The 27729-nt window shown below is 38.7% G+C and overlaps 1 protein-coding gene across 9 annotated transcripts; it reads left to right on the top strand.

Moving 5' to 3' along the window:
• Window positions 1-79: 79 nt before the first annotated feature.
• FBXO38 (F-box protein 38) lies at window positions 80-26416 on the top strand. 9 transcript variants are annotated; one of them, XM_075056268.1, is made up of 23 exons: window positions 133-170; window positions 2154-2259; window positions 2905-3046; window positions 3930-4063; window positions 5200-5363; window positions 5764-5929; window positions 6278-6415; window positions 6720-6857; window positions 7282-7375; window positions 7799-7929; window positions 8247-8417; window positions 8673-8815; window positions 9688-9910; window positions 10606-10725; window positions 12951-13130; window positions 14940-15659; window positions 18711-18811; window positions 20484-20586; window positions 21635-21801; window positions 22975-23120; window positions 23965-24068; window positions 24341-24454; window positions 25768-26416. In XM_075056268.1, the coding sequence occupies exons 3-23, from the start codon at window positions 2919-2921 to the stop codon at window positions 25944-25946; spliced, it is 3564 nt and encodes a 1187-aa protein (XP_074912369.1). In that variant the 5' UTR covers window positions 133-170; window positions 2154-2259; window positions 2905-2918; the 3' UTR covers window positions 25947-26416. The 9 variants fall into 9 exon arrangements, with proteins under 9 accessions (XP_074912372.1, XP_074912368.1, XP_074912371.1 ...); XM_075056271.1 differs by lacking the exon at window positions 2154-2259 and having other exon boundaries at window positions 80-170; window positions 2861-3046; window positions 3946-4063; window positions 5276-5363; XM_075056267.1 differs by lacking the exon at window positions 2154-2259 and having other exon boundaries at window positions 80-170; window positions 2861-3046.
• Window positions 26417-27729: the final 1313 nt, after the last annotated feature.

Here is a 27729-nt window from a genome sequence, read left to right as displayed (position 1 = left end):
CCTCAAGATGGCGGCGGGGCGGGGCGGGGCCGTCCCTGCTCCCGCCCCCGGTCGGCGCCGGAAGTGGGACCGGAAGCGCGGTGGCGCTGGCGGAAGGGGAGGTGGAGGAAGCGGCTGCCGGGGTTGGCCCTCCCCCGCGGCCACAATAACAGGGCGGCGCTGAGGGACAGGTAGGGAGCGACGGGCCGGCGGCGGGGGGGCTGAGCCGGCGGGGGTACGGCGGAGCTCGGTGAGCCGGAGGCTGCCGCCTCCCGTCCTCTCGCGGCGGGTGGGCCTGGTGGGGCGGAGCGGTGCCGCTGTCCCCCCCTTCGCCGGCTGGGGCTGTCGTTGTCCGGCACCGGGGCCTCGGGGCGGCCCGGCCCGGGGCCGGTGAAGGCCGTTCCCCGGCGTGGCAGGCCCTGAGGAAAACTGCTGTCGTTCCTGCTGCTGCGGGGGAGAGGGGAGGCCCTGAGACGCCGCGTTGGGGGCGGCTGCACCCCCCCACACCCCCCCCTTCGCTGAGGGAACGGCGGCGTTTGGGCCGGCTGCAGCGAAGAGGGCTGTGGGAAAACCTGCTTTTATATCGCTTATCTAAGCAAAAATAAACTTGTTCCTTTTTTTTTTTTTTTCCTTCTCCCCATAAGGAAACACGCCTCTTAAATTAGCACTTGCCAGACCGTCCCTAGCTATCCTCTCCCAAATTTTCTCTAAAGCTGTCATTTCTGTGGGGCAGTGTGGGTCTCCCAATGGCTTTTAAAGCTTTTTAGGTTCAGTGTAATAGTTATTAATCAAGAAGATAACACATTGAGCTGTTGTTTCATACAAAGACTCTCCTGAATTAATTGAGTTGGGGAGAGCAAAAACTCTGTTTTGTCAGGTTTATTAAATATCTGAAGGTTGTTTTTTTTTTAAATGGGGTCAGCTTCCTAATGTAGAATGAGATGTTAAAGCTGCACGCGTTAGCTCAAAATAGCATCAAGAGGAGCATGTATTTTGCAGAAACTGCTGCCTCATAAGAGGCTAGGTCATTCTTTTTCCCATTTACTTAATGGCAGGAGCCAAACTAAGCTACAGTCCAAACTCAGAGGGCAGGTTGTGCTCATTGCATTTAAATCTTACAGTATTCTTTCAGACATTTTCCCTATATGCTGATCTCTTTGTTAATATTTTTCTTTTTCTTACTTTATATTGCAGTCCTTTTAATGCTGTCCTTTAAATACTGCTGTATTGTACTCCGTCATGTGTCTGCATCAATCTAGAATTTTTTGCGTTGTATCCTGCCCTCTGTTCAAATTGAGTCATCAGGTGACATTCACTGGGAGTCTGTGTAATACTTATTTTCATCGGAATGCAATCTCATAAGTAGCTTGAAGTCAATTTGGGGCTTCATGAAGTTGAACAACATTACAATGCAGTATTATGAACATACTAAGCCCTTCCAGTGTGCACCAAAAGGGAGAGTAGTACGTGTGCAGGCAGCAAACTCAGTGTCTAGCTTTTGCTGGAGAAGTCCCAGCCAATCCAAAGGAGTAGAGATATGTTTCATGCTATTGATGGGCAGAAGGTGCTAATTTAGTTATTTTAATATTTTTAGAATAACATTTTAAATAAAATTAATTATTACAACATACCATTGTTAATTTAAAATGCATACAAAAATGTGTGAAAGCACGTTTGTCAACAAGTAGATCACAGTGAAGCTATCAATATTACAAATTTTGTGCTAGTATATAAATACTTTGTGCTGGAGAAGGCAAAATTTCTCTTTTTCATTTCTATGAGGTACTTTGTCTTCCCAGTTGCCACTTCTCATAATGTGAAGCAAACACTGTGGTATATTTACATCACAGTGAATGCAGTAACAGACACATCTCTGATAAGTTTTCCAAAATCTGTCTTTTTTTAAAGTTCTTTCTTCTCATCCACTGAATTTTGATATTCAACCTGTTAAACAGGTTTACTGAGTTAATGATGCTTTACCCTACTTACTAGAAAGCATTCCTCAGCTAAATAGCAGTAGTGAAGACATTTCTCATGCTGTTCATCTGCATGAGGTGTTAATTCAGTTATTCTAATATTAACATTAAGTTCATATTTATTTTAGTTACTTATTTGTTACTACTTGTAATCAATTTGTATGTTTTTAAATGAAACATATATTATTGTTATTTCAGTCCTCCTGTGTCTGTATGCGTACTGCAGGAACAATGTAGACACGAACACGTTAATTCAGTAAGGGGAAAGAGGAGAGGATATCCTGCACGTTGCTGCTGAGGCAAGGTCTTTCAGTTTTTCTGGAGCTTTGATCTTTAACTAAGCAACCTGAATATTTTATTTGGTATTCTAACCTCTAAGAAGAGCTAGTCTGAGGACATTTAATAGGGCATTTTTGGGGAATGATCAGTAGGAGCCTGTTTTTTCTAAAAGGGAAATTATTTATTTTTCTGCTAGATAGAGGCTTTGGGCTTTCTTTTTCACTGGAATATGACTAGTTAGTGTTTGCTTGGTAACCTCTGTAGTCTTTGCACAGCTTTCCTGTGATTTGTCTTGGTCAGCTAGTGTGTGGATGGTATCCTGAAGACATATTATTCACACAGAAGAATTGATCTGTGATGAAACCGGTGGTGATTTTCCTCTTTGTTAATTTCCCTTAGCTTAGAGGAACTTTCTAGTTTCTAGTTTATCTAATAATTGCCAGGTTGTGTCTGAGACCTCGTGTGCTAGGCAAACTATAACTTGTTGGAAGAATTTTTCTATTTCTTAGTTAACTCAATTCAGCCGTACTGGGGCTCATCTTTATTGGCAGATTTTGCTGGGTTTTTTTCAGTAAACAAAGCTTAACTGGTGTGTCCTCCTCTACTCTGTCCCTTTTCTCTTTCAGTTGCACTGAATTTGCATAACATTGTGAACATTTCCTTTCATCAGAAATCATTGCAAATATGGGTCCCCGGCGGAAAAATGTGAAACCATGCTCAGTGAACAGGGAAGGCTCTGAGTCTACCAAAGCTGATGAGCCAAAAGATTACATGAACCAACTGTCTCATGAAGTGCTTTGCCACATCTTTAGGTAAGCAGCTTGTTGGAAATCAATTTATTGTTTATTATTATATTGTTTTCTATTTTATTCTCAATTTACCTGCATTGATGCTTGTGTCACATAGTATTCAGAAAGTGTAGATGTACCGTGAGTGGACTGGTGGATAAAAACTGCATAAGAAGAGGTGGTAAATGTTTTTTTCAGTCCCAGAATTCATTTGGATAGTTTGAAAATTAATTTATGTGAATGTCATGAGTGGTAGAATGAAGAAGAAATAAATAAGTGATTAAATTCTGTTCACCAGTGTATGGTAACAAGTGTTTAAATATTGATTTCAGTGCAGAAATGTATCTCAGGTAGTACATAGTTGAGGTGCATGGTTTGAAATCGTTGCATCTGCGTCATAGTGTGCAGAAGGGAACTTGGATGAGTATATAATCTTCCCTACAGCACAGTCCTTCTCCAAGATGTTCGCTTAAGTCTGTTATATTCAAAACATAATGCCTTACCGACAAGTTCTTTAAAAACAGTAGCTTTCCAAAATGTTTGCAAATTGAGCGTGCTAGTATGTACAAAAAAGTGAAGGTACCTTTAATTAAACCATGTAGAAACTATTGTGGCAAATGGTTTGGTCAGCAATATTTATTAAAGAACTAAAGCATCTCTCCATTTTTATATTATATTTGTACCTTAAATATCCTATATTCTGTGTCAAAAACTGGTGAGTCATTGTGCTTAGCAAAATTTCACACTTTATTAGACCATGGTGTGAAAATTCGCTTTGAATTAATGTTATTAGGTGTTAGAAATACATGAATTTGTGTAGTCATGCTAGGGATGTTCTTTAGTTTGGAAAAAGTCGAAAAGGATCCACCTTTGATAAATCAGAGGGGTGTTTTTTCCTCTCCCAAAGGTACCTTCCCTTGCAGGATATCATGTGCATGGAATGCCTGTCCCGGAAGCTGAAGGAAGCAGTCACTCTTTATCTGCGAGTAGTGAAGGTTGTGGATCTATGTGCAGGCCGTTGGTGGGAATACATGCCCACTGGTGAGTAATGCACTCACTCAAGATATGGCATTAAAGTGGTATTGAGCAAAACTGTCTGTGCTATCCTGGTATTTATAATGACATATGTAGGGTAAATTTTCAAAAGCAGTAAAAGGAGTTAGATGTTTAATTCCTTTTGACTTTTGTGAGATTTGGGTGGCTTCCTTGTGTATGTGGTTTGGAAAATTTATCTCTGTGTGTGTATAGATATATATGTTAGATACTACTGTAGCAGAAATGGGGATTCTCTGTAGCAATCTGTAAATACAATCTGTGTTTGTCTGATTATTGTAAGGGAGTTAATCCAAGGGTTAATCCAAGAAGAGGCTGTTTGCATGCAGGCAGGAAAAAATACAATGGAATGAGAGAGCAACTCATCTGCCAACACTTAACAATGTAAGAATAAATAAGTTTTGATGTCACACCTCAAACCATCTTCAGATCAATAGATAAATTTGGCAACCTAGGTCAACCCTGTGAGTATTAGGATTTCTGTTGGATATAAATTACACTGCTGGGATTTGCTGGGGGAGAGAGATAAAATGAGTGAATTCTAAAAGTTAGAGGATCTGCAAAGTTAGATTTATTAGGGCTAATATCAGGTAGATGGTTAGACCTAACCTTAGATAGATGTAAATACAGGTAACTTACCTAGTTTAAGATCCTTTGTATGTGTTGTCTTATGTTAGATTAAAATAATCCTTTGCTTTAAGAAACTGTTTTATTTCTTTGAGAATTGTGAGCTGTGGTGAATAGTGATGAACTGCATATAACTGATCCAGCTGGGCATTTTTGAGCCATGTAGTTGATAAATGGAATTCCAGGAAAGATAGAGATAAAAAGCCTGACAGTCCGCAGAGGTGCTTCATTTGAGAAGGGAGAAAGTATAGTTAACCCTGTAGCCATGCAACTCCACTGAAGGAAACCTATAGCAAGCCTGCAAAATTCAAGGCAGAAGAGTATGTAGGTCATGATTTCTAGAATCTGAAAGTAGAAGACAAGCTATTGCTTCACTGAGTATATCTTTCGACATTGTCGAATTTATACTGCCATATAAAGAACAATGTATTTGGCTTTTCCTTTACAGCTAGGTGTTTACTGTCACACAAATACCAAATCTGCTGTTGTCATCTTAGGTTTCACTGATTCCAGTTTCCTAACGCTGCTGAGGAAGATGCCAGACATTGAACAACTTTATGGTCTTCATCCCAGGTATCTTGAAAGACGCAGAGTCCGTGGCCATGAAGCTTTCAGTATTCCTGGAGTTTTAGAGGCTTTGCAGGCCTGTCCAAATCTGCTGGTGAGTGGTTAGGCTCAAGAGAGAACCTCCTTCAGCAGCTGAGGTGATGCATGTTAACAGAGCAGAAGAAATGTGGCAGGGACTCATTGCTTACAGGGCTTTGTGTTCAGACCCGGGGTTTTATTCAGATCTGGCTGTACAGAGTAACAGTTAACTGTGACAATATTTGCAATTGAGTACTGTTTTTAGTTGCACCAGTGGGAATCACAGGTGCTCTTAAGTCCAGAAATGAATTAAAACTCTGATCCCTCTGCTTTTAAAGAGGCAGGTCTGGCTACAAATTAAAAGTGAAATAACACATTGCATTATGTATTGTGTGTTATTGAGAAGTTTACGTGGTTAAGAGGATGTTGTTGCTTGAACTGGTGTTAGAGCGTTTGCTTTGCTTCCTTTTATCCAGGGTGTTGAGACCTCTCATTTAGAGCTGGTGGAAGCTATTTGGACATACATGCCACAAGTTCACATTTTAGGGAAGTTTCGTAATCGTAATGGTGCTTTTCCAATTCCTCCTGAGAACAAGCTGAAAATTCCTATAGGAGCTAAAATTCAGACTTTGCACTTAGTAGGTGAGTGTGGTAATGGTGAAGTAGTTGGTTTCAACACAGGTGAATTTAAAGGCTTTGAAACTCTGCAAGACTGTAATTCTTTTTAAGAGAGGAAATTTGGCATGTGGCATTTTTGAAATATTAGGTGCTATATATATGATAGCAGGCCCAAAGGGCAAATTCTAAAAAACTGTGTTGACAGACTAAGGTGAAGAAGTTGTGTTTAAAATGTTTACAGTTTTTCTCACATGCCACATAGCAAAGACAAGACTTCCTTTTTAAAGCCAGAATGTTAATCCAAAGAAATCTATCCTAGAGTTTATAGTTTAAACCTTGTTTAAAATGTTTGTTTTGTTTATGTATTATTAGGCGTGAATGTCCCTGAGATTCCTTGTATCCCAATGCTGAGGCACCTTTATTTGAAGTGGGTGAGACTCACCAAACCACAGCCTTTTAAAGATTTCCTTTGTATCAGCTTACGTGCTTTTGTCATGAGGAACTGTGCCGGTAAGAGGGATTCATATATGGAGGGGATGTTTTAGCATGTAGGAAATCTAATTCTATTAAAGCTGTATAGGCACCAACTGTAAATGGAAATCTTAGAACACAGGATTCTGAAAACGGTCATTGTTTTATTCAAGATGTTGGGTAGAAATGTATCCCGCTCCTGTAAATTATTTGGTGTTATGTAGTTCTGTTGACTTCCTGATCTAGATGGATATATGTGGACATTTTTAAATTCTTTAGTGTGATACGTTCGATGTTGTTAAGTGAGAAACCTTCTTTGTCTATGTTGGTTTGTTCTGTGTAGGACCCACAAATTCTTTGAAGTATGTTCCCCTAGTGACAGGCCTGGCTTCTGCTCGAAATTTGGAGCATTTAGAACTGGTTCGCGTTCCATTTCTTGGAGGACTTATCCAGCACGTGGTAGAAGATAGCTGGAGATCAGGTATGAAACTTCTTATCCCATGTACTTAAAACAAACAAACAGATAAATAAAAATATTACAAAATACTGGAGGCATGTGAAGCATTTTTTTTGTCTGTAGCATATCCTTTCTTGATCATTATTTTAAAGGTATCAAGTTTGGAACTATGGTTATGGTGCTAAATATGGCTCCGTATTGAGTATTGTTTTGATCTTTTAACTGCAATGAACTATTGACTGATAAGCTAACCCTCCAGTTGCATTTGCTGGTGAGTAGAACTAGCAGGATTGGAGGGGAGTTGGGTGCAAATATGTGTTTTATTGATTTGCTAAAAAAGATGTGTTTTGTTAATTCATTTGTCAAGACAACACTGGTGGAAATGTATAAGGCTTAAGGTTGTGATGGGTGACTGAAGTGAACTAATTTTTTATTTTTTATTTGCCAGGAGGTTTTAGGAATTTGCACACTATAGTTCTGGGAGCTTGCAAGAATGCACTCGAAGTGGATCTTGGCTACCTCATCATAACTGCTGCACGAAGGTATGGGCCTTTAGATCTTTCTTTTCCCCCCTTCTCCTTTCTCAAAATAAGTATCTTAGTAATGAAGTCAAAGAACATGAAGAAATAGAACAAACTTCAAAAATTGAAGGAATGAACATTTAAACTTTATGTAACAGGAGTATTCTGTGGTTAAAATAACCAGAGTTATGTCTATTTCTGAATCACTTTGTGTCATAAGCCTTTTTCTTAGACCTATGTCTGAAAAGTGTGGTGCTGTTAGTCTCACAACTATATTGCTATGTAACTGCCTAATATTCCCATAAAGATACAACAAATACCCTCTTAATCCTGCCATTTTTGAAAGAATATTTCTTTTTATTATGAGAGGGCTTCTTGAGTGGTTTCTATGGTGATTGTGTTTTGGCATGCCTTTTAATAGGAACAATTCTTAATTGCATTCAGGTTGCATGAAGTGCGGATCCAGCCTTCCTTGACCAAAGATGGTGTTTTTTCTGCTCTGAAGATGGCTGAACTGGAATTTCCACAGTTTGAAACTCTTCATCTAGGATATGTTGATGAGTTTTTATTACAGTGTATGACATTTTTTATGTACATAAATTATTTGACAAATACAAGGATTAAATAAGTTGGTGTGTTTTCAATAATTTTCTAAGAGTGATTAAAAAGAATATTAACATACCCATATTGAGGCTGGTGATATCATACAGCCAAATATGTTTTTCTTCACTTCCTAAAACTCTTACTGAAATTGGGAAAGTCTTAGCTTTATTGAATTGAAGTAATAATCTGATCCATTTTGCAAAATTGAACTAAAATAGGGAGTTAGAAAATCATGCTATAAAAGGCAAGTTTCTGGAATTTACTGCTGTGTTTTCAACCTTTTTCGTAGGTAAAATGACGAATGGAGACTTGGTGAAGTATGGCTTGGCTGATGTGGTTGAAAATCCAGGAATTATTACAGATATTGGTATGAAAGCTGTAAATGAAGTTTTTTCTTGCATCAAGTATCTGGTCATTTACAACTGCCCACATCTACATAACCCAAATAATTGGATCACAGGTATTGCACACGTTTGAAATTTTAGAGATGTTACATGAATTGCTGTGATACTAAACCAGAGTTTTTCTGCTCATAGTACTGCTTGTTCTATTTCTTATTAAGTACAGTAGATGATGCTTGGTTTGGAACCAGAAAGATGCTGGTAACAGTCAGAATGGAGATAAAGAAGATGTCTACTCTCAAATCTGAAAAGGGTATAATGAAAAAAAAGTGAGATAGGAATCCTTCAGGAAATGCGTCTCTTCTCTTCCGCAGATCATTCAAGGTGGACCCGACTGGTTGACCTCACCCTGGTGCGATGCCATGCGATAAAGCTAGATTCTTTTAGTCAGTTCATTGAGTTATTGCCAAGCTTAGAATTTATTTCTCTGGACCAGATGTTCCGAGAACCTCCTAAGGTGAGTCTGTCAGGGAACGGTTTTGCTTTTTATTGTTGCCAGCTCAGTGGAAATATGGTAAGCTCCAGCCGTTATGCAGTCTTTTAAAAGTTGTAATTAAATAGCTTGGTAAATAAATGGCTTTGGTTTGCAGTTGCTATTATCATATGTTAGGGAGAATGATGCTTCTTCTGCAGATGGGAGCAGTGGCAAGGTATGATACTGTATGAATATGTGACCAGGAAATAAGACTCACATTGATTCTGTGTTTCTATTGAGGTCTCTGGTGCTACTTCGTTTTGCTGCTGCTTTTTGTATGATTTTTTTCAGGCTTAGGGATCTGTTTACAATGTTAAGGCATTTTTATGATTTTGTAGTGGGTGAAATGGGGGTACTGTTCTCCTGTTGGAGTGCTTTCAGAGTTTAGGAATTTTATTTCTTTGTTGTCCCATTTCCACAGTGTAACACAAATCTTTGTAACAGCTGTTGCAATGTAAGAAAATAGCCTATGTAAAAAAAATACTTTGATAATTAATTTTATCTCGAGGCTACGGTGTTCTGGGAAGACTATATAATCTGCTATTTGTATTGATGTTGTATGATCTCATAGCAAATGAAATACGATTTAATAACGTAAGATTATATGCTTTGTGGAGTTCCCTTTCATTAAGAGTTTAACAGAGTGTTAGTTTTCTGGGTTGCCAAACTTAAGATGGATCTCTGCAATGTGTTGCATAAAGAAGTATTAGCAATGATTTCCCTGTTCTCCACGTGCATATTGTTCTGCTGTCCTGGATACTACTGACAGAACGCTTTTTCTGTTGGCATTAGAATACGTTGTTGAGATAATGTATCTGTGTTTTCAAATCTGAATAGTTGCTCTTTGTTGTCAGGGTTGTGCTCGTGTGGGCCTAAGTGCAGGCACAGGAATTGGTGTCTCATCTGCCCTAGTCAGCAATCAGAACTCTAACAATGACAATGACAACAACAATAACCACCAGAATAACAATAACCCAAACATCCACCACAACAATCACCAACACCCAAATGACCAGAATGAGGAGAATGAGCTGCGGCAAGATGGTCAAGCTGAAGAGCAGCAGATTGCAGCTGAGGGTAATCTCTGATCTTTGTGAACTTTTGTAGGGAGTGATTTTGTTTGCGTTGCCACTTACATAGGGTCCTAGAGAAGATACGAATGTAGATTGAAAGCTTGTTGCTCTTTCAGTTCTGGTACTTAACTTCAATCATTTCTGAGGGCTGTCTGCACATCTCTGATACCTGTGTGATAAAAGCTGTCTTTATATTGTATCTAATAGCTGTTATAGGCACATTACAATTCAGTGATATATGTCAGTACAGATCTTAGCAGTGTAGAATTTCAGTGTGATACTCATCTGTGTAAGTGTGAAATGTTTTCTAGGCACCTCTGGTCAGAGCTGGGAGTACTTCGTAGTGTCAGATGGTGTATTTTTAAATTTACCCAGCAAAGGCAGAATTCATTGGAGGGAGTATGAATATGTAAAGCCTGGTTGTGCTGCTTGCTGCAGTAGAACAAGACTTTTAAGGAGGAGTAGCACATTTGGGAGAAGTAAACCCCAGAAGTTAGGCTGGGGCCTTGGCTAAAGAGATGTAGAACAAATCTGTGAGAGACTTCATGCAACCTAGAGACTCACTGAAGGAATCAAGGCAGCTATTACTTATTTCTTGATGATTCTCTGACTCTCTGTGGGTACCAGTTGAATTCCTCCTATGCTTATGGGCTCTGTTCCTTCTGTTTCCTCTTCTTGACCTCATCTTAATCTTTTCAGCACTGAATGAGATGGAGGAGGTGGCACAGGAAGAAGGGATGGCTGCTGGGCAGGGCCAGAATGAGCTCCCGGCTCACAGCCAGGCTGTTGTTCCGATGGAGGTTGACGAAGAGCAAGCAGGTAACTCTTGTTTTTGGAAGAAACTACCTTTTTGGTATCCCCTTCTTGAGGGGCTAAATTTTCAGTGTAAGGCTGGTTTTGGATGGTTTTCTTCAACTGGATTGTCTGCTGTGTTTGGAATAATGATGCTAGCACAGCTTACTGCTGTGAAGAAATTTATTCTGGTTTAAAGTCTGGTTCACAGTCCCCAGTTTTCTTTTGCATATGGAGTAAAATATCTTGATCTTAAAGCCTTATTTGTGTGCCCAGTGTAATAAAAGACTCCAAAGCTGTATTGGGGCTGCATGGCAAGGTTTTGGTAGTGTCAGGGCTACAGGGGTGGCTTCTGTGAGTAGCTGCTAGAAGCTTCCCCTATATCCGATAGAGCCAATGCCAGCTGGCTCCAAGACAGACCCACTGCTGGGCAAGGCCAAGCCTCAGCGATGGTGGTAGCGCCTGTGTGATAACATATTTAAGAAGGGAAAAAAAGTTGCTGGGGCACAGAAGTTGCAGCCATAGAGAGGAGTGAGAACATGTAAGAGAAACAGCCCTGCAGACACCAAGGTCAGTGAAGAAGGAGTGGGGCAGAGGTGCTCTAGGCACTGGAGCAGAGATTCCCCTGCAGCCCATGGTGATGAAGACCACGGTGAGGCAGGCTGTCCCCCTGCAGCCCAGGGAGGTTCACAGTGGAGCAGATCTCCACCTGCAGCCTGGGGAGGACACCACGCCAGAGCAGGTGGATGCCCGAAGGAGGCTGCGACCCTGTGGGAAGCGTGTGCTGGAGCAGGCTCCTGGCAGGACCTGTGGCCCTGTGGAGAGAGGAGCCCACGCTGGAGCAATCTGTTCCTGAAGGACTGCAGCCAGTGGAAGGGACCCATGCTGGAGCAGTTCATGAAGAACTGCTGCCCGTGGGAAAGACCCAGGTTGGAGAAGTTCATGGAGAACTCTCTCCCTTGGGAGGGACCCCACGCTGGAGCAGGGGAAGAGTGTGAGGAGTCCTGCCCCTGAGGAGGAAGGAGCGGCAGAGACAACGTGTGATGAACTGACTGTAACCCCCATTCCCCGTCCCCCTGTGCTGCTGGGGGGGAGGGGCTAGGTAGAGAATTTGGGAGTGAAGCTGTGCCCGGGAAGAAGGGAGGGGTGGGGGGAACGTGTTTTAAGATTTGGTTTTATTTCTCATTACTCTGTTCTGGTTTGATTGGCAATAAATTAAATTAATTTTCCCCCAGTTGAGTCTGTTTTGCCCATGACAGTAATTGGTACATGATCTCTCCCTGTCCTTATCTCGACTCACGAGCCTTTCTTTATATTTTCTCTCCCCTGTCCAGTTGAGGAGGGGGAGTGATAGAGCAGCTGCGTGGTGCTTAGTTGCTGGCTAGGGTTAAACCACGACAGAATGCCTGAATGAACTTGTCATGTTCCTATGTTGATGTTCACTGCCTTACTTCTTTCACTGCAGCATGTAGATTCTTTTTTGCCTTTTTTTCTTTTTTAAGCCAGAACAATTTGTTCCAATGTTAACTGAATTTGTATTAGTGACATCATTAGTGACACACATTAGTGACATAAGGCAGTCTTGATTTCTTTTATAGCCACTATTTGCTGGACAAAATAGTTTTCTACTAAATATGCCAACAACATTAACATACACGTATGCTGGATCTGTTCACTTTTTCAAGATAGCTCCTGAAAAGGTTATTTAACTTCATGTTAATTTCCTGTGTTACTCACAGGCAGATACATCATTGTGATTGGTTAATGCCTTCAGTTAGTAGCCAAGAGAGGTAACTAACAAAGCACATTTATACTGAAGCTTGATAATTCGTGCTTCTCCTTTCCACTTCCAGTGGCGGGATTTAGCAGGATAATTGCAGATGTTCTGACCAACATTTCCGTCTTTGTGGTGGAGGTTCCAGGGACTGCTTATAATATGAACTTGTGCAGTTACTCATACTATTGTGGAAGAAGCTTTAAACTGTTCTGAAGTAGAGAAACATTACAGAAAACCTGTATTTTGTCTTACATTGTGACACTCTTCCCCTTCCAAACTAGAATGCTTTAATGCTGAAATACAGTGTTTTGCTCTTCTTGTATTTGTATTTTAATGAGGGACCCACAGAATGGTTGGCTAAATTGAATCAAATTCATCTCTTGTCATTTTTTAAAGCAATTCTAGAAGTTCTTCAGCCCTTTAATCCATGCTTGGCTTATTTTTACATGAACTGTTGGTATTCTACTGTTTTCAGGACCAAGTGGCATTCAGCCTGTTGTAAAAGCAGCACCTATTACTGTCCATGATTCAGACAGTGAGGATGAGGAAGAAAACATGGGGACTTCAAGAGCCTGCATCTCTAACAGCATTGCACAGAATTACTCAGATGGTGAAGAGAAAAGCAGGGATCCAGTGGAAACTAGAGAACCTTCAGGTGTGGAACAGTTTGATTCCTGGGCACTGTTAAGCAGAATTTATTCTTAAGTTCAGTCTTTCCACCTTGTTCAGTTTTATTTCTAGCTTCGTAACAGTCATGCTTGTTTGTTTGCCCCCTACTCTTTTCTTCCTGTTTTAAATCTAGAATGAAGGTGTAAGGACATGTGTCTCTGAGCTCCTGTCACATAGTTGCTGTACAGAAACACAGAGATAGTGGTGCTGCACTGCTTTGCATGCAGAAACCTGGAACTCTTTTGGATTTCCAAGTGCACAGAATTTATCATGTCTGTGAAGCCAAATTTGCAGCTATGTTGTCTATATGATTCATCTGTCAGAGCACTGCTGCTGAAACAAAATGTGACCATTGGGGCAAATGCGTGAGAGTTGTAGACATCTTTTGGTTCATTGGGGCCCTGTGGGAGTGTCCTGAAGGGGGCACTTTAAGATCAACTTTACTTTGATGGGAGCTTTGGAGATTATTTAGAATTCTCAGGGTGATGTTCAGTACTGTCTTCACTTCTGAACAACACTTACTATTACAGCATGTGTATGTGTATTATTATTATTATTATTAGTGTATATATATTATTATGACTTATTCAGAGTTAGAGGTCTAGAACTTCATTGTAGTATGACAGCTATAGAGAGTCATAGAAAAGGACATTCCCGGTCTTTTGAAATTACAGCTATAACCTGCACATCTGTGGCATCAAGTCCGAGTCCTGCTTCCGATGCCATATGATGTACATCCTTGCCAGCAACATAGATGACATGCTATTTCCTGAATTTTGTATTCTAAGTGAAGTAGTTTCTTATGTACACAAGAAGGGAGGAAGTTGAAGTCGATTTTTGATCTATAAGTAATTGACAGATGAAGTACATACAGTATTAGGCCTTAACAAATACATAGTGAAGCAGTTAACATGAGGATCTTGCATTGTGAAGGACTGAGGAATGTACTGGTCTAGTACTGGTTTAATTTCTGCAAAGCCTAGGACATATCAAAGCTGTAATGGATCAAGTATCTTCTTGTTATAACTAGTATACTCCCTACGCATCAGCCTCCCTGTCATTTTAGTACATTTCAAGACTGGTGGTTTGAACTTGGAAATCTGTAGAGTGCTGTGCTTATAGTGTAGATGTCAGTTGTGGTTTGAGGGTTGAAATAACCTGTGTTTGGAGACAATTTGCATAAACTTTTGTAGTGCCAATAATGTTTTTTCCAGGCTTGGTTTAGTGTAATTAGCTGAGAGGATTAAGACAGTAGACATTAAGTTCCAATTGCTATTTGTACACTGTTCGCTATGGATTTTTATTCATCTGAGTCTGCTGTAACCTATTGACACCACTTTCACTACCCAGGATGGGGAGCTAAGGATTGCTATTGAAAGCATAAACTTTAGTCCTGTCTATGTTACTATTTAATTCTTCAGATTTATTCCTCATATTTAAGAAAACAGGAGCCTAATATCAGCGTGCTTTTTATATTTTTATGCTTCGGCCTTTTTAACCAGTTAGCAGCTTTGTGAAAAATATTAGTCTCTCTGGCAATTATGTATCTCATTTACTGACAAACACCCCAGCACATCACTACAAAAATAGCTGCAAGACATTACAGAGATTCAGCAACTGCTAGAAATATTACTAATTACCATAGCATGTGAATAGTGGCATGGTCCTGACAAGACTTGTCATTGGCCTCTAGGCTGCCTTCTGTTTTAAGTAGTCTCTAACAGAGTAGCACTCAGCATTTATTTAAACTGTATATTAGGTTGTCTCATTGTTCTCTCTCGCTTAACTCTTACAGTTAGGGGAAAAGGCAAGACACCACTGCGGAAGAGATGTAGTGCCAGCCAAGTGGGCCAGACAAAGCAGTTCCATACTGAGGAAAGCAGCTGTGAGAAAGGTTGTCAAGTAACAAGTGAGCAGATTAAAGCAGACATGAAAGCAGCAAGTGACATGCCTGAAAGGAACAAAAGCAAGGATTCTTACCCAGGCTGCAGTAATGCTACAGGATCAACGGGAACATCCAGCTCCTGCAGTGCTGTTTCTCCTAGCCCTGACTGTGCACAGACAGCTAATAGCCACTCTGCTGGCACCAGTCCAGCAATTGGAGATGAATCCAGGCAGTGTGTCTGCTCGCCTTGTAAAAGTGAAGGTTCCAGCAAGAGAGAGACTGAGGAGAGCTCTGTTTGTTCCAGGTGTTCCTGCTACAAGCCACAGGATGCACAACAGAGGACTAGCGGGTGTTGCGATGGGGAATGCCCATCCACGAGTGGAGCCTCCAGGAATGGACCAAACAGCGCTGGGTCAGATTTTGCACTTAGGACTCTGCCAAACTGTGGGCCTCCAGGAGAGACAAGTGATGAGAGGACTAGTGGGAGCGCCTGTGGGCCTGCCAGTGAGGAGGAGAGCATGGGCTCACAGAGAAGGAGCTGTGAAATGGAGTATAAGGAAGAGTATCCTCGCCGACCACTAACAAGAGCTAGAAGCAAGCTGTCCCATGTCCCTCTGGTGTCAGAGTCAGGTATGACCTATATTAATATCTGAGTAAACTACTGTGCTGGCATGAGATAGTATTGAACAACCGCAACACCCACAGATAATGCTGAAGTTAAACATGAAGTTTATTGGTTAATCATTTAAAACTAATTGGTTTGTCAAAGAGTCAGAATATTGATGGAACAGAAATGGCTGACTTCACTGCCGTAGCTAGGTAAAATAACAGATCTCTCTGAAAGAGTGCCAGTGACTTTTTTCTCCATGCAAGTATTTCTGTATGTGTTATCCGTACATACTAAACAGTGTTTGATTTACTCATTTGAAAACCAAATGCAACTTCTTTTGACAGCTTCTCTCTTCCCGTGAAGGCTGTTATTCATTGAAACGTAAGACTGTCTCCCCCATTAAAATTCTCCCTTTAAAAGGAAGAAGACAGCAGGTATGCTCAGATCTTAGCAAGAAGGCAGAAGTTAGTAACTGATACTTTATCAACCAATAAAGAAAGCCATAATTATAATTGAGCCAAACTTGTGCACCTGCCTATTCAATTCTACTTGCAAGCATATAAGGTGTAGTGATCGAACTTATTGAAGAATGTCTTTTTATTGAATAGGTTCTTGCTTTGCATCCTGTAAACCAAACAAAACGATAAAATAAAACCAAAATCCTGAAGGGCTTGAATGAAGCCAGAAATGTTGGGAGAAAAGAATACATGTGAGAGGGACACTTGCTGTTTCTTCCAAATATACTCGCTTTCCAAAATAATCATCTTAGTCTGGCATAGCACACTTTATAATTATGTCATATATCCAGGATTCTTTGCTGAGATATCTAGCAAGTAAAATGAAACTGAAAAATGAAAAGTGCTAGTTACAGAGCTGCATGCATTGGAGGTAGAAGAGATTCATAGCAAATTTGTATCTCTGTTAACGTCCAATGATTCAAACACAATACCTCCTAGTGTCTTTCCAGTTTGTCTTAATCTTCTCAAGTGTTAACAAAACCTAAATCACCTAGGATATTGTTCTGTAGCTAGATGCATCTCAGATTGAAGAAATGATCTTGATATTAAATTTAAAATGTCTGTTTTCTACCTTGCTCCATTATGATTAGTAACTAGTCTACAAAAATGAAAAGAAAATATTTCTTCTCTATCCTCATCCATTACAAAAACATGAAGTCAGTCAGATCTAAGCATTAAATTAGGGTATCTTTCTGAAAGTATCTCTGTTTTCATGTTTCAGTTGTTAGGAAAAAGATCTGTTCTGCTCATGGAGAAAAATGTCTCAGTATTTCCTATATTTAGCCTGTACAAGTCAGAACTGTTTGCCCAGCCCCATGCAGTTATGTGTATACCTTTATGCACTTATTTTCCTCTTTGAAGCATCAGATATTGGCTGATGCTTGAGGCAGAGACTTGATGTGTCATTTTATCTTTTAAATCTGTGTTTAATACATATGACAGTGAGGCTTCTTCTGCCTGGCTGTTACAGTGCTTTTCTTCACTAGGATAGGATATACAACTCATTAGAGTATAACCTGAAAATGCTTTGTTACAGAGTTGGAAATGTTTTTCCATAAATAGTCTAAAAATGTGCCTTGAATATGACTGCTTTCTATTATTCTAGCATAAATGACATTGTGGTTTTCGGCTTCTGTAACAAACCTGTATTTGATAGTAGAAGTTTTTTTTTTCCCCTTGTAAATTTTTTACTCATATTAAACAGTAGAACAAGTCAAATATTAAAGACAGTGAAATTTTGAAAGCATTATCACCACAGACTAGTTGGCTAAAGGATGACTCAAGTGTGTAATTTTGATTTTTACTTAAGTAAAAATGTAAGCCACACTTTTTCTTGTAATAAATGTGGGGTTTTTTTAAACTTGTTTTAGTCTGCATTTGTAGTGAAGCAAGCTTTTCACATTTTAGAATGCATGTTATATTAAACCTTCTGTAAAGATTGCTTGGCCTTGGGTTGCACCTTGAACAATTAAACACAAAATTGGAAAGTTTTTCCTATAATATAGCTAGGAAGTATTTCACTACCTGTAGATACTCTAGGAACTGTCAAAAAATTTCCCTGGGGATGATGATTCATGGGTGCCACAAAGTTGGGTACTTAATACTACATCTTTCAAGCTGTAGATCCCCTAAAGCAGTAGCCTGAATTCTGGAGCTCATAGGCCCACTGAATGTCACATGTTAATTAATAGTTTACATGTATTGGTGGAATTTGATGATGTTAAGTAGGAAAAGAGATATTTTTTTAATGTTAATGGTAGCATAGCATGAAGTAGTTCATATATAGTCTCTAATGTTTTGCACTTCTATCTTTATTGTGGATCTTTGTGAACATGCCATATGTTTTAACAAAAAAGTCAAAGCTTAATTTCAGTAAAATAATTTCTCATTTTGATCTGTTAATCACAGAAAATTAATTCTAGGGCATTTTTTTTCTCTTGCTGTAGGAAGTAAGGGTGGTCATCTATCATAATTTCTTTCCAAAGCCTCACCTTTTAAATCAAGCAGGAATTTGATGTCACTGGTACATGAAATGGAGTAAGAAGCAGCTTGGGAACATCTAAGTATTTTATACCTGGGCATCCTTTGCCATATTAGGAAAAACTTAGTGACATTTATAAAGAGCAGACTTTTGAGCAGCTTGAGATTATTTCTACCATTTAAAGCATTAAAGCTACTTTGGTTCTTGTATTTGTCAAGAATGTTCTGTTTGCTGCAGAGAACCAAGTGTAACCTAACAATCTTCTATTCTTTTCTTGACTCTGCATCTTTCTGTGATGCTGAACTTGTAGGTTCAGCATTCCTGTGTTTTCATCTATAAACAGCCCACCCCCCCTGCCCCAAGTTACTTAGTATGAATGATACTGAGCAACAAACCTGAAACTGGTTTTTGTGGAAGGAAAAGTGATATAGTTGTTTTCAAGCCAGACAGGTATTTTGATCTGCTTATGTAAGAAATGTATGTTCTTATTGGGTGTTTTCAGCTAGGGAATGCCTCTATTGTTATCCTGAAATGTAAATGGAGGAAAGATTTTTCTGGTTTTCTGTTTCCAGAGGTAGCTAAGCCAAAGCCACGGCAAACCACAAAGCGGAAAAGGACAGCTGACAAGTCCACAAGTACAAGTGATCCAGTTATTGAAGATGATCATGTTCAAGTAAGGTCTTTTTCTTCACTTTCTACAGTTTATCAGCTGGGGATGCTCATGGATAATGATGTAATTATACAAGCTTGTCCTCCATCTAGAGCCAGATGAGTTGTAACTGATGTTGCTGCTCTCTTTGATCTTAACTATATACAGGAAATTTCTCTGTTAGGTGCAATGATACTCTGGCCTGAGCGGAGCAAAGTATAAGCTAAAGCTAAACTTGAAGTTTGTCAGATGCTCCTAGCTATAGTGCTGCATGAAGTCCTGCCTTCCTACAGTGTCCTTCTTGATATGCAGGAAAAAAATTTATTCTCTGGCATATATATTTTTAAATGACAGCATAGGCTACTGCTCTTAAAAAGAAACATAGGATACATAATGACCTCTGGACATAGCAACTCAGCTGTTAGTTTGCAGGGTGGAGGTTCTCTTAGTATATAAGTAACATGAGTTAATTTTTCTGCAGTGAAGATCAGTTATGGGAGGCAAAATTGCAAGGTCTGGCTTCACTGTATTGAGGCTGTTTACCCAAGGCTTATATTCTAGCCAAGCATGAGGTTGTTTCAGAGAGTGACTCTGAACATCTAACTGAAACTTCTCTTCTGAGTTCCACTGTAGAGGAGCCTCCTGCATTTATTTTGCCCTCTCTGTCCAGTGAAGAACTTAGCCATGCTGATTTAAGAGAGCTTTTGTGAATGTGTCCCATTATGTTTTTCTGGCTACTAGGATGCAGTACAGCTTTTATAATTAGCATAAAAGATATTTTTGTGTACGTGATTTTTCTTCTTAAAATATGCCATTTTGAAAGAACAGTATTGTTTTATTTTTTTAAATTTTTTTAACTACCTGTGGTTACAAGAAATAGCTTAAATTGCTGGAACTGAAAGAAGCCATTGCAGAGTGCTTCTTTTTTCTCTTTACATGTGTTTTCTTTGTTTTAATAGAACTCTGTTTAATCTTCTTTGTATAATTTGTCAGCTTCATTTTTGGGCTGTGAAGTTTTGGTAGAATTTTTAGTGATAAAACTTTGAAAAATTTAGATAAAACCCCTCAAAATCCTTTCTTATTACATTCTCCCTATGCTCATGCTATTGGAAATGATTCTGCTCGAGTTTGATGCATGCTTATTTTTCTATCTATAGAGGATTAAGTAGGTTATGTATATAATTTTCAACCCTCCATGTGAGGTTTTCCTCTGAGATAGCACTGGTAAAATACATTAGTATGGGAAGTTCAAACCATAATTCTCTGCCATACCTTCTTTCTTGTGTTTAAACAATGTTACTGTCCAGAATTGCCATTTTTGTCATTGTGGTTGAAAAACAGAAATTGAATAGTAGAGAATTTGAAGTTCCTGACAGATGATACTTAGGTTTTCTAATAGAAATTGTGCTTTCTGATATGACTTCTCTTTTTAGTCTTGTGAATTTGTTCTTTTGTGTTTTGTGATGTTGCTGATCAGCAACATATTCTTTTTTTCTCATTGCCATCAGTAGCCTAGTTGTCTCAAGTACGTGTTGCAAACAGAAGCTGTATTATATTGATTAGTATCCAGTTAATATCCTTCTGTATCTGGCAGTATCTTTTAAAATTCAGTTTATTTTATTTTTTTCTTTGTTTTTACCCTGATAGATGATTTCTTCTTTTTTTTTTTTTTTTTTTTTTTTTTAATTTTCACCAGGTACTGACTTTGAAATCCAAAAACCTTGTTGGAATCACCTTGACCAATTGTGGAATAACAGATTTGGTACTGAAAGACTGTCCCAAAATGATGTTCATACATGGTATGTAGTTAATGTCATGTGTACCTCCTCCACCTAGCATTAGTAGAAATTTCTGAAAATTAAAATCAGTCCACTGCTTATTGTGTGTTCATCAGCTGCTTTGCTACATATCAGACTGATGTTTAGAACACCAAATACTACTGCTTCTCAGTTTGAATGCCTCTTCCCTTATAAGTTGTAACAGGTTTAATAAAGATTAATATCTGAAAATCAACAGGTGAAATTACATGACAAGAAGATGAGATGTTTATTGAAGAGCGATAATACAGTAATTGGAAGCTGATGAAATGAGTTTCAGAGTACCTTGTTTTTTCTCTCATTTCTTCCTGCTTCTATAGATTGTTTAGCTGACATGATGATACTTTCCTCCTTGACATGATAAAAATCTGTTTTAAATTATGGCACTTAGGCTATATTAGATTCACATGCCAGGGTATGTGACTAGTTCTATATTGAAGCATTGGGTCATTTATTGTTTTCTGCAACATCTATGACAAATAACACTTTTTCTTCTGAGATGGGGTATCTCTACTTAGCAGAGAATGAAGAAATTATTTCTTTATTCTAGAATACTTCAGAACATACATTAATTTTGAACTAATTTTGATTACGTGAGCATCATTGCTAGAAAGGAAATAGCTTTCTTTTACATTGTGTGGCTTCACAATACTCTCTATTTGATCTGATTTTTGAAGTAAGTGGTTTTCAGTTGTGGCAGTCCATAGACCATTTCAGGGGGCTTTGTGAAAGGAAAAAAGAGAGAAAAAGGTTATTGTTAGATTAAATTGGACATGCCCTTTTAAAAGGACTCTTCTTACAAGTTCACAAATTAGAAGTTTGATCATAATGTGGAAGAAATGAACAGTTGGTCTATTTCTTTGATATACTTAAGTTGCCAGCTATCCAAACTACTTCAGTAATTGTCTGTTACTTACATTACTTGTTTTCCTTCTTTTGAAACAATTGACTTTGAAAATCTCTGATGGGAGGCTTCTAAGGTCTTTTCAGTATTGTATTTCTTTTAATAATTTTGTTTGCTGATTTATAGCTACAAGGTGCCGTGTATTGAAACACTTAAAAGTAGAAAATGCACCAGTTGTCAATCGGTTTGACTATGCCCAGTGCAAGAAGTTAAACATGGATCAGGTTCTGGATCAGATTCTCAGGATGCCACCAGAAAGAAACCGGATCATTTATCTTCGTCCAATGCAACAGGTACACAACCAACTTTCATTTATCATTTAATCATGAACAGATCTGAAGTTCTGCTTGTATTCTTTCCCCACTCTTGGCTTCATGTGTTTTTCAATTAATGCAAGAAATGTAAATGTTACAAGAACACAACTCTGAGAAAATTGTTTATTAAAACTTTAGACCATCAAGGCTTTTATTACAGATCTGGAACTTGGTTGATACTGAATTTTAAGACTTAATGTTACCATCTCCAATATTCATTGCATTAGAAGATACTGTAAAAAATCATGATGCATTGAATTCATTCCAAACTGAATAACTAAAAGTAACTGTAAGAACCTAGATGCTACTAAGTCAGCTTGTAGTTCTGTATAAGCAGAAGCATGACGTAGGCATAGGTATCTGAAATCTTTAACCTATGTCCTATTAGATTTAGTAACAGCAGGTAGTGTTTTGAATACTACTTTGCTGAAAGATGCATCCTCTTTTGATGCTAAACACTGTTCAAGACAGTTGTGGTACTGGCAGCCACCCTTTCCTCCCCCAGATTACGTGTAGGAGATGTAAGCACTGACATTTAGTGAATTGTTGAGGTCATTTGGCAAGTAATTAAGAGGGCTTAATTTAAGATTCAGAATGGTTTTTTGACTTTATCACTCTCACCAGAGCATTCTGTATTATACTGTGCTGCTTCTGTCATGCAAAGTAATGCTTTTTCTGGCTCAGTTTGCCTGACCAACGAGGAAAGAATGATTTGATATAAAAGCTGGCTTTTCTTTGAAACCACATCTCTTGCTTTAGCTCTTAGAGGACAGTGGTAAGACTGTTAGGAAAAACAAAACAAAACAAACCACCCAAACAACCAAAAAACAACCCCTCCCCCTAAGCCAGAGACAAATTCTGAGAAAGTGAACATAGTTTAGACCATTATGTGATTTTATGAAAGTTTACTTACATATTGGAGTTGTGAAATCAGAAAACAGGTATTTCCCATCAGATTCTACTGCTTGAGAAGATTCATTGGCAAAGCTGCACTAGGAAAGTTGTACTCCGCTTTATCACATATTTGATTATGTATGCTGTTAAAATTTCTTTCCCCCAGAATTTGGGGGATTTGGTAGATGTCTGCTCTTGACTCTAAAATCACATCTCCTTGTTTCTCTTGGTTACAAATCTTTTTGCTGCCTTTCACAGGTAGACACGTTGACTCTCGAGCAAAAGATATTTAGTGGCCCTTATCCGTACCACATTTGCATAATTCATGAATTCAGTAACCCACCTAATGTCCGCAATAAGGTGCGCATTCGGAGCTGGATGGACACAATAGCAAATATCAACCAGTGAGTACTTGCCCTTCAATAACTTTACAGAAAAGGTATTCAATCCTGATTCAGCACCTACAGCTTCAGTCAAGCTGTAGACTTGCTGTATTCTGTTAGCCAAATTAAAAAACAAACAAACAAACAAAAAGTTTGTTGACTAGCAAAGGTTGAATTCTAGATGGTCCAGTGTAGAATTTCAATGTCAAGATGTATCTAATACAAAATGTAGATTAAATAAACCTAACCATATGAAAAATACTGTAGAATTCTCCAGTTCTATTCCATCCATCAGTAATGCAATTGAACATTGAAGCAGTCAGGATGGCTGAGGAATATCTTCAAATCTGAGAACAAGTTCCTTTTATTAAAAAAGAGAAAGACTGATTTACTCCAAGAAATAATGTTAGTTTCTGGGGAAGATGATGTGCAATCATTATCAGCTCCTTACTGAGGAGCAAAAATTCCCAGCAGCAGGGAATTGTATACAGTGGCTCTCATCCAACTGTGTTAAACCAGTGTTTTTATTGTCCTGGTTTTTCACTAAAATGACTAAGAGAACAAATTTACTTTTGAAGTTTTGTTTAGTTGCAGCTATGCTGGATTGTTCCTTACAGATAGAAAGCTATGCTTAAAAGGTAGCTTAATTGGTTGCTCATCTAAACCATATGTATTTTCTGCAGTTACTCTCAAAAGTGAAGGGATTGCATACTGAGTTTGTGTGAGGGTCTTAGAGGAGTGTTTCTATGGATTCAGGCTCATTAAAGGAAAGGTTGTGTAATAGGATTTCCCATTTAGTTTTTCTCCCTTCTGCCTTCATATTTCCTATTGCTACTGGCTGTAATCTCTTCCTCCTTCTCTCTAGAGAGCTTATTAAATATGAATTCTTCCCTGAAGCTACACGAACTGATGAAGACCTGAAGAAATACACTAAGTACCCTTGGGGACGAGATATTTACACTTTAGAAGGTGAGTGTTTATAGAGAGCTGAAAGCTGATGATCATTCTCTTACTAAGATAAGTAACTTTGCATCAAGTTACAAGAGACATGAATAGTAGTAATTCTTGTGAGGAAAGTGGAGGACCTTTGGCACAGAGTGGGGGAACTGAAGCGAGGAGGTGCTTTTCCTGCATTAGAGTGACCAGTCTATGTGATATCAGTGAATTTTACTTGATGAAGGGTGCTGATGCTGCAGGAGTGACATTGTCCTCTTCGTATCCTCATCTTGTCTGTCTTCTAGGCATTGTGGATGGCGCCCCTTACTCCATGATTACTGACTTCCCATGGTTGAGATCACTGAGAACAGCAGAGCCAAACAGCTATGCTAGATATGACTTTGAGGATGATGAGAGAAGTGAGTAATCTTTTTTGATGTGTTCAAAGAACTTTAACTTGTTGCTTGGTCCCAAGCTGACAATGCATTCCTCTATTTTTTCAGTTTTCTAATTCTTATGCTATTTTTGGTAGACTCTAAATAACTACTAGCAGTGTTGGGCGCTGGATGACGAGGGGGTCCAGCAGAGGAAAGGTCCGTAGTGCTACGACAGGGTATTGACCAGCTGGAGACCCCTAATACTGACAAAATCAGAGCGCCAGTCTGGTGCTTAGCCTAAAAACGTGATGGGATTGTCATAAGCAGAAGAATGAATGCATTTAAAAGACATACAAAACTAACATTGAGATGCGTAGTCCCAGCAATTCATGTTCTGTGGAGCTTACTGGCATGAAAGCTCAGCTGGACTACTGCCTCTGGCTTTGCTTTGTGAAAGGTGGTTAAGGTAGGCTGAAGAGAGTCCAGCAAAGAGAAATGAGAGTCACAGAAACTTGGGAGAAAAGAGGAAAGAACTGGACTTGAAAACTCTGAAACAGAGATGATGTGGGTTAGAGTTTAGGATAGTTAGACCTCTTTCTATTTAGGAGCTCATCTTATAAAATATTACAGTGAGCAGTTCCTAGGGCTCAATTAAGAACCTTGCTTGGTAGCAGGGAAAAATAGGTACTTCCACCATTTAATTAGAATCTTCTTCATTAGAGGTATTTTTAATTGACATTGTTTTGGATATTCTTGTCTAGCTCCAGTTCAAGGGGATAAAGCTCAAGAGGATGAGGAAGAAGTCTTTTTTGGCTATACCTTTCTCTGTGGTTTCTTTTTTTTTATTTTTATTTTATTTGAAACTGATTTGTAGACTTAATGCTTGTAGTTCAGTACATAGTCTGAATTATAAAAAATCGATATATATTTGATTTAAAAGAGTAATTAGATTAAACATGATGTTAAAGCCATAAAAAATAAAGGCAAGGCTGCTGCTTTATCCCTAATTGCTCTTGTTTATAAAACATTTAAGTGATCACTGAAACGGATGACCTGAAAGCATGTCAGATAAGTCTCAGGAGGAAGGCTTTGCTATGCGCTGGGATTCCCTTCACTCACAGACATATGGATTTTGCGTACATTAAATGAGTATTGGAGCTATCGAAAGGTTTAAACATGGGGAAGGCAGAATACCTTTTCTGCTTGAATAATATTCCTTAAACGTGGTTGCTCAATGGAAGATTTTTCCGTTTGCTTTGTTTTCCAATCTTTATCTCATTTAATGCAAAACAGATAGGCTTGTGAATTTTTTTATGGGAAAGACTCTAGTTTTTGTTCTTATGTAACTTCCACAGCTACTATTTATGCACCCCGAAGGAAAGGACAATTGTCTGCAGACATCTGTATGGAAACAATAGGAGAAGAGATCTCTGAACTGCGCCAGATGAAAAAAGGTGTATTCCAACGTGTGGTGGCTATCTTCATCCATTACTGTGATGTCAATGGTGAACCGGTAGAGGATGATTACATTTGAGTGGATACTCTCCCTAACCTGTCATCTCTTCCTAAATTCTGATTGGCACTGCCAGCCAAGAAAGCACGTGGATTCTCTCTGAATGCAAAGCATTTTCTTGAAACACATATTTTGCAGTTGCTCTCACACAGTTTGGAAAAGAGTATGTAGTAAATGTATAATGAAAAGTAAAAATTGTATACTAAGATTTGTACATAGAGGAAACAAAAGAAAAAGTTCCTAATACTGAGACTTTATTTCATATGTTTATACAATTTAATTTAAATTCCATTGTAATGAAGGCCAATAATTAGGAACAGGGAAGAATATTTGACTTTTTCAGCCCATACAATTCATAGCAGTATTTTTTTTTCTTATAAACAAAATCCCATTTGCTGTGTTCAAAAGAGTCATCAGAGTCTCTTTTAATCTGTGCCTTTTTCTTGAGCATTTAAGAGTCCAGTCTGAGTAAACCTGTTGAGCACAATCTTTGTGTCTTGTGTGCATTTTTCAAAGGGAGAGAATTATTCTACAGCTGTTGAAGAGGAAACCAAAAGCAGAGAAAAAGTAACGAAGTTGGTGATGTATGGTAGTTTCCAGACTTCATTGAAAACATTTTTGGAAACAGAAAATATGTTCTAAAGCATTTTGTACTGTTAGATTTCATTTTAATAGTGTATTTGACTCTCCAATATGAAAAATAAGTTGCTAATTGTTGGTTCCACTTTCTTTAACATATATCTGAACATACTAACTGGGTGAAAGCTGAATTTTCCCTAAAGACAGGCAGGAAAAGGGATGTGTACTTGCTTACTTATAGCGGTGTCAGTACAGGATCCATCTGACTCAACCAGTGAGCTTTCAGGCTGATTCATGCTCACTCAACGAATGCAGATTTTCCATATGGTCAGTAAATACTGCTGCTCTTTGCCCCTGGATGCTGGTTTTTATTGTATATAGAAAATGTCTCTGGTTCCCACAGTATCCAGATGTTTTGTGTGTATGTCCAGAATTAGCTGCAAGTCCAGTATACAGGTATAAAAATGCACAAGTTAGTATTAAACTAGCTGGCTTGTGTGCTGTTAGTAATGTGCCCTGTGGGGGTGGGAGACCTCCTAAAGGCTAATTTGCTGTGCTGTGAAACAGTGTCTGCATGCATACACAGCTGTGACTGCACAAATGCACCTTTAGATGTGCCATACGATCAACTATGGCCTCATCTATCATTCATGCTTTTTTAAAGTTGCTGAGTTACCAGCCTAACAAATGACAGTTTACTAACTTACTGTGGTAAAAGCTGTAGAGCAGATTAGTTTATACCATTATACAATTTTACACATCATTATTAATGATTTTAATTCTTTGAACTTTGGTATAAATGTGACTAATGGGGATTTCTATGACATTTAGCTCAGTAGAACTGAAGAGGCAAAACTGTTCAACGTGGGAAAGCCACTGTTAGTTTTCTCTGCATCGGTCCCTCTGTGGAAATTCTTGCGGTAAGGTGGAACTAGAAATATATTAGGTAAGAGGAAGAGAATGGTGCCTGATGAAAGCAGCAAGAGATTTGGTACAGTAGCATTTTCTCACATGTGCGCTCTCTACTCTCACTGGAGGTGGAGTGCTAAATACCAGATAATGATGTGAATGCTGTTAAATTTGCTTTAATGCAGGATCAAAGTTAATGGTTTAGTTGTAACAAATATATTTAACCATAGATCATATATTCAATGATATTCAGACAAAATGTAATTGTGACCCTTCCTAGAAGTGTTTCAAGTAATGCGAGTCATCGATTCAGTCA

This window comes from Buteo buteo, chromosome 24 (assembly GCF_964188355.1).
Source record: "Buteo buteo chromosome 24, bButBut1.hap1.1, whole genome shotgun sequence".
NCBI lineage: Eukaryota > Metazoa > Chordata > Aves > Accipitriformes > Accipitridae > Buteo > Buteo buteo.
The sequence above is the reverse complement of the archived record's forward strand: the minus strand, read 5'-3'. Positions and strand labels throughout refer to the sequence as shown.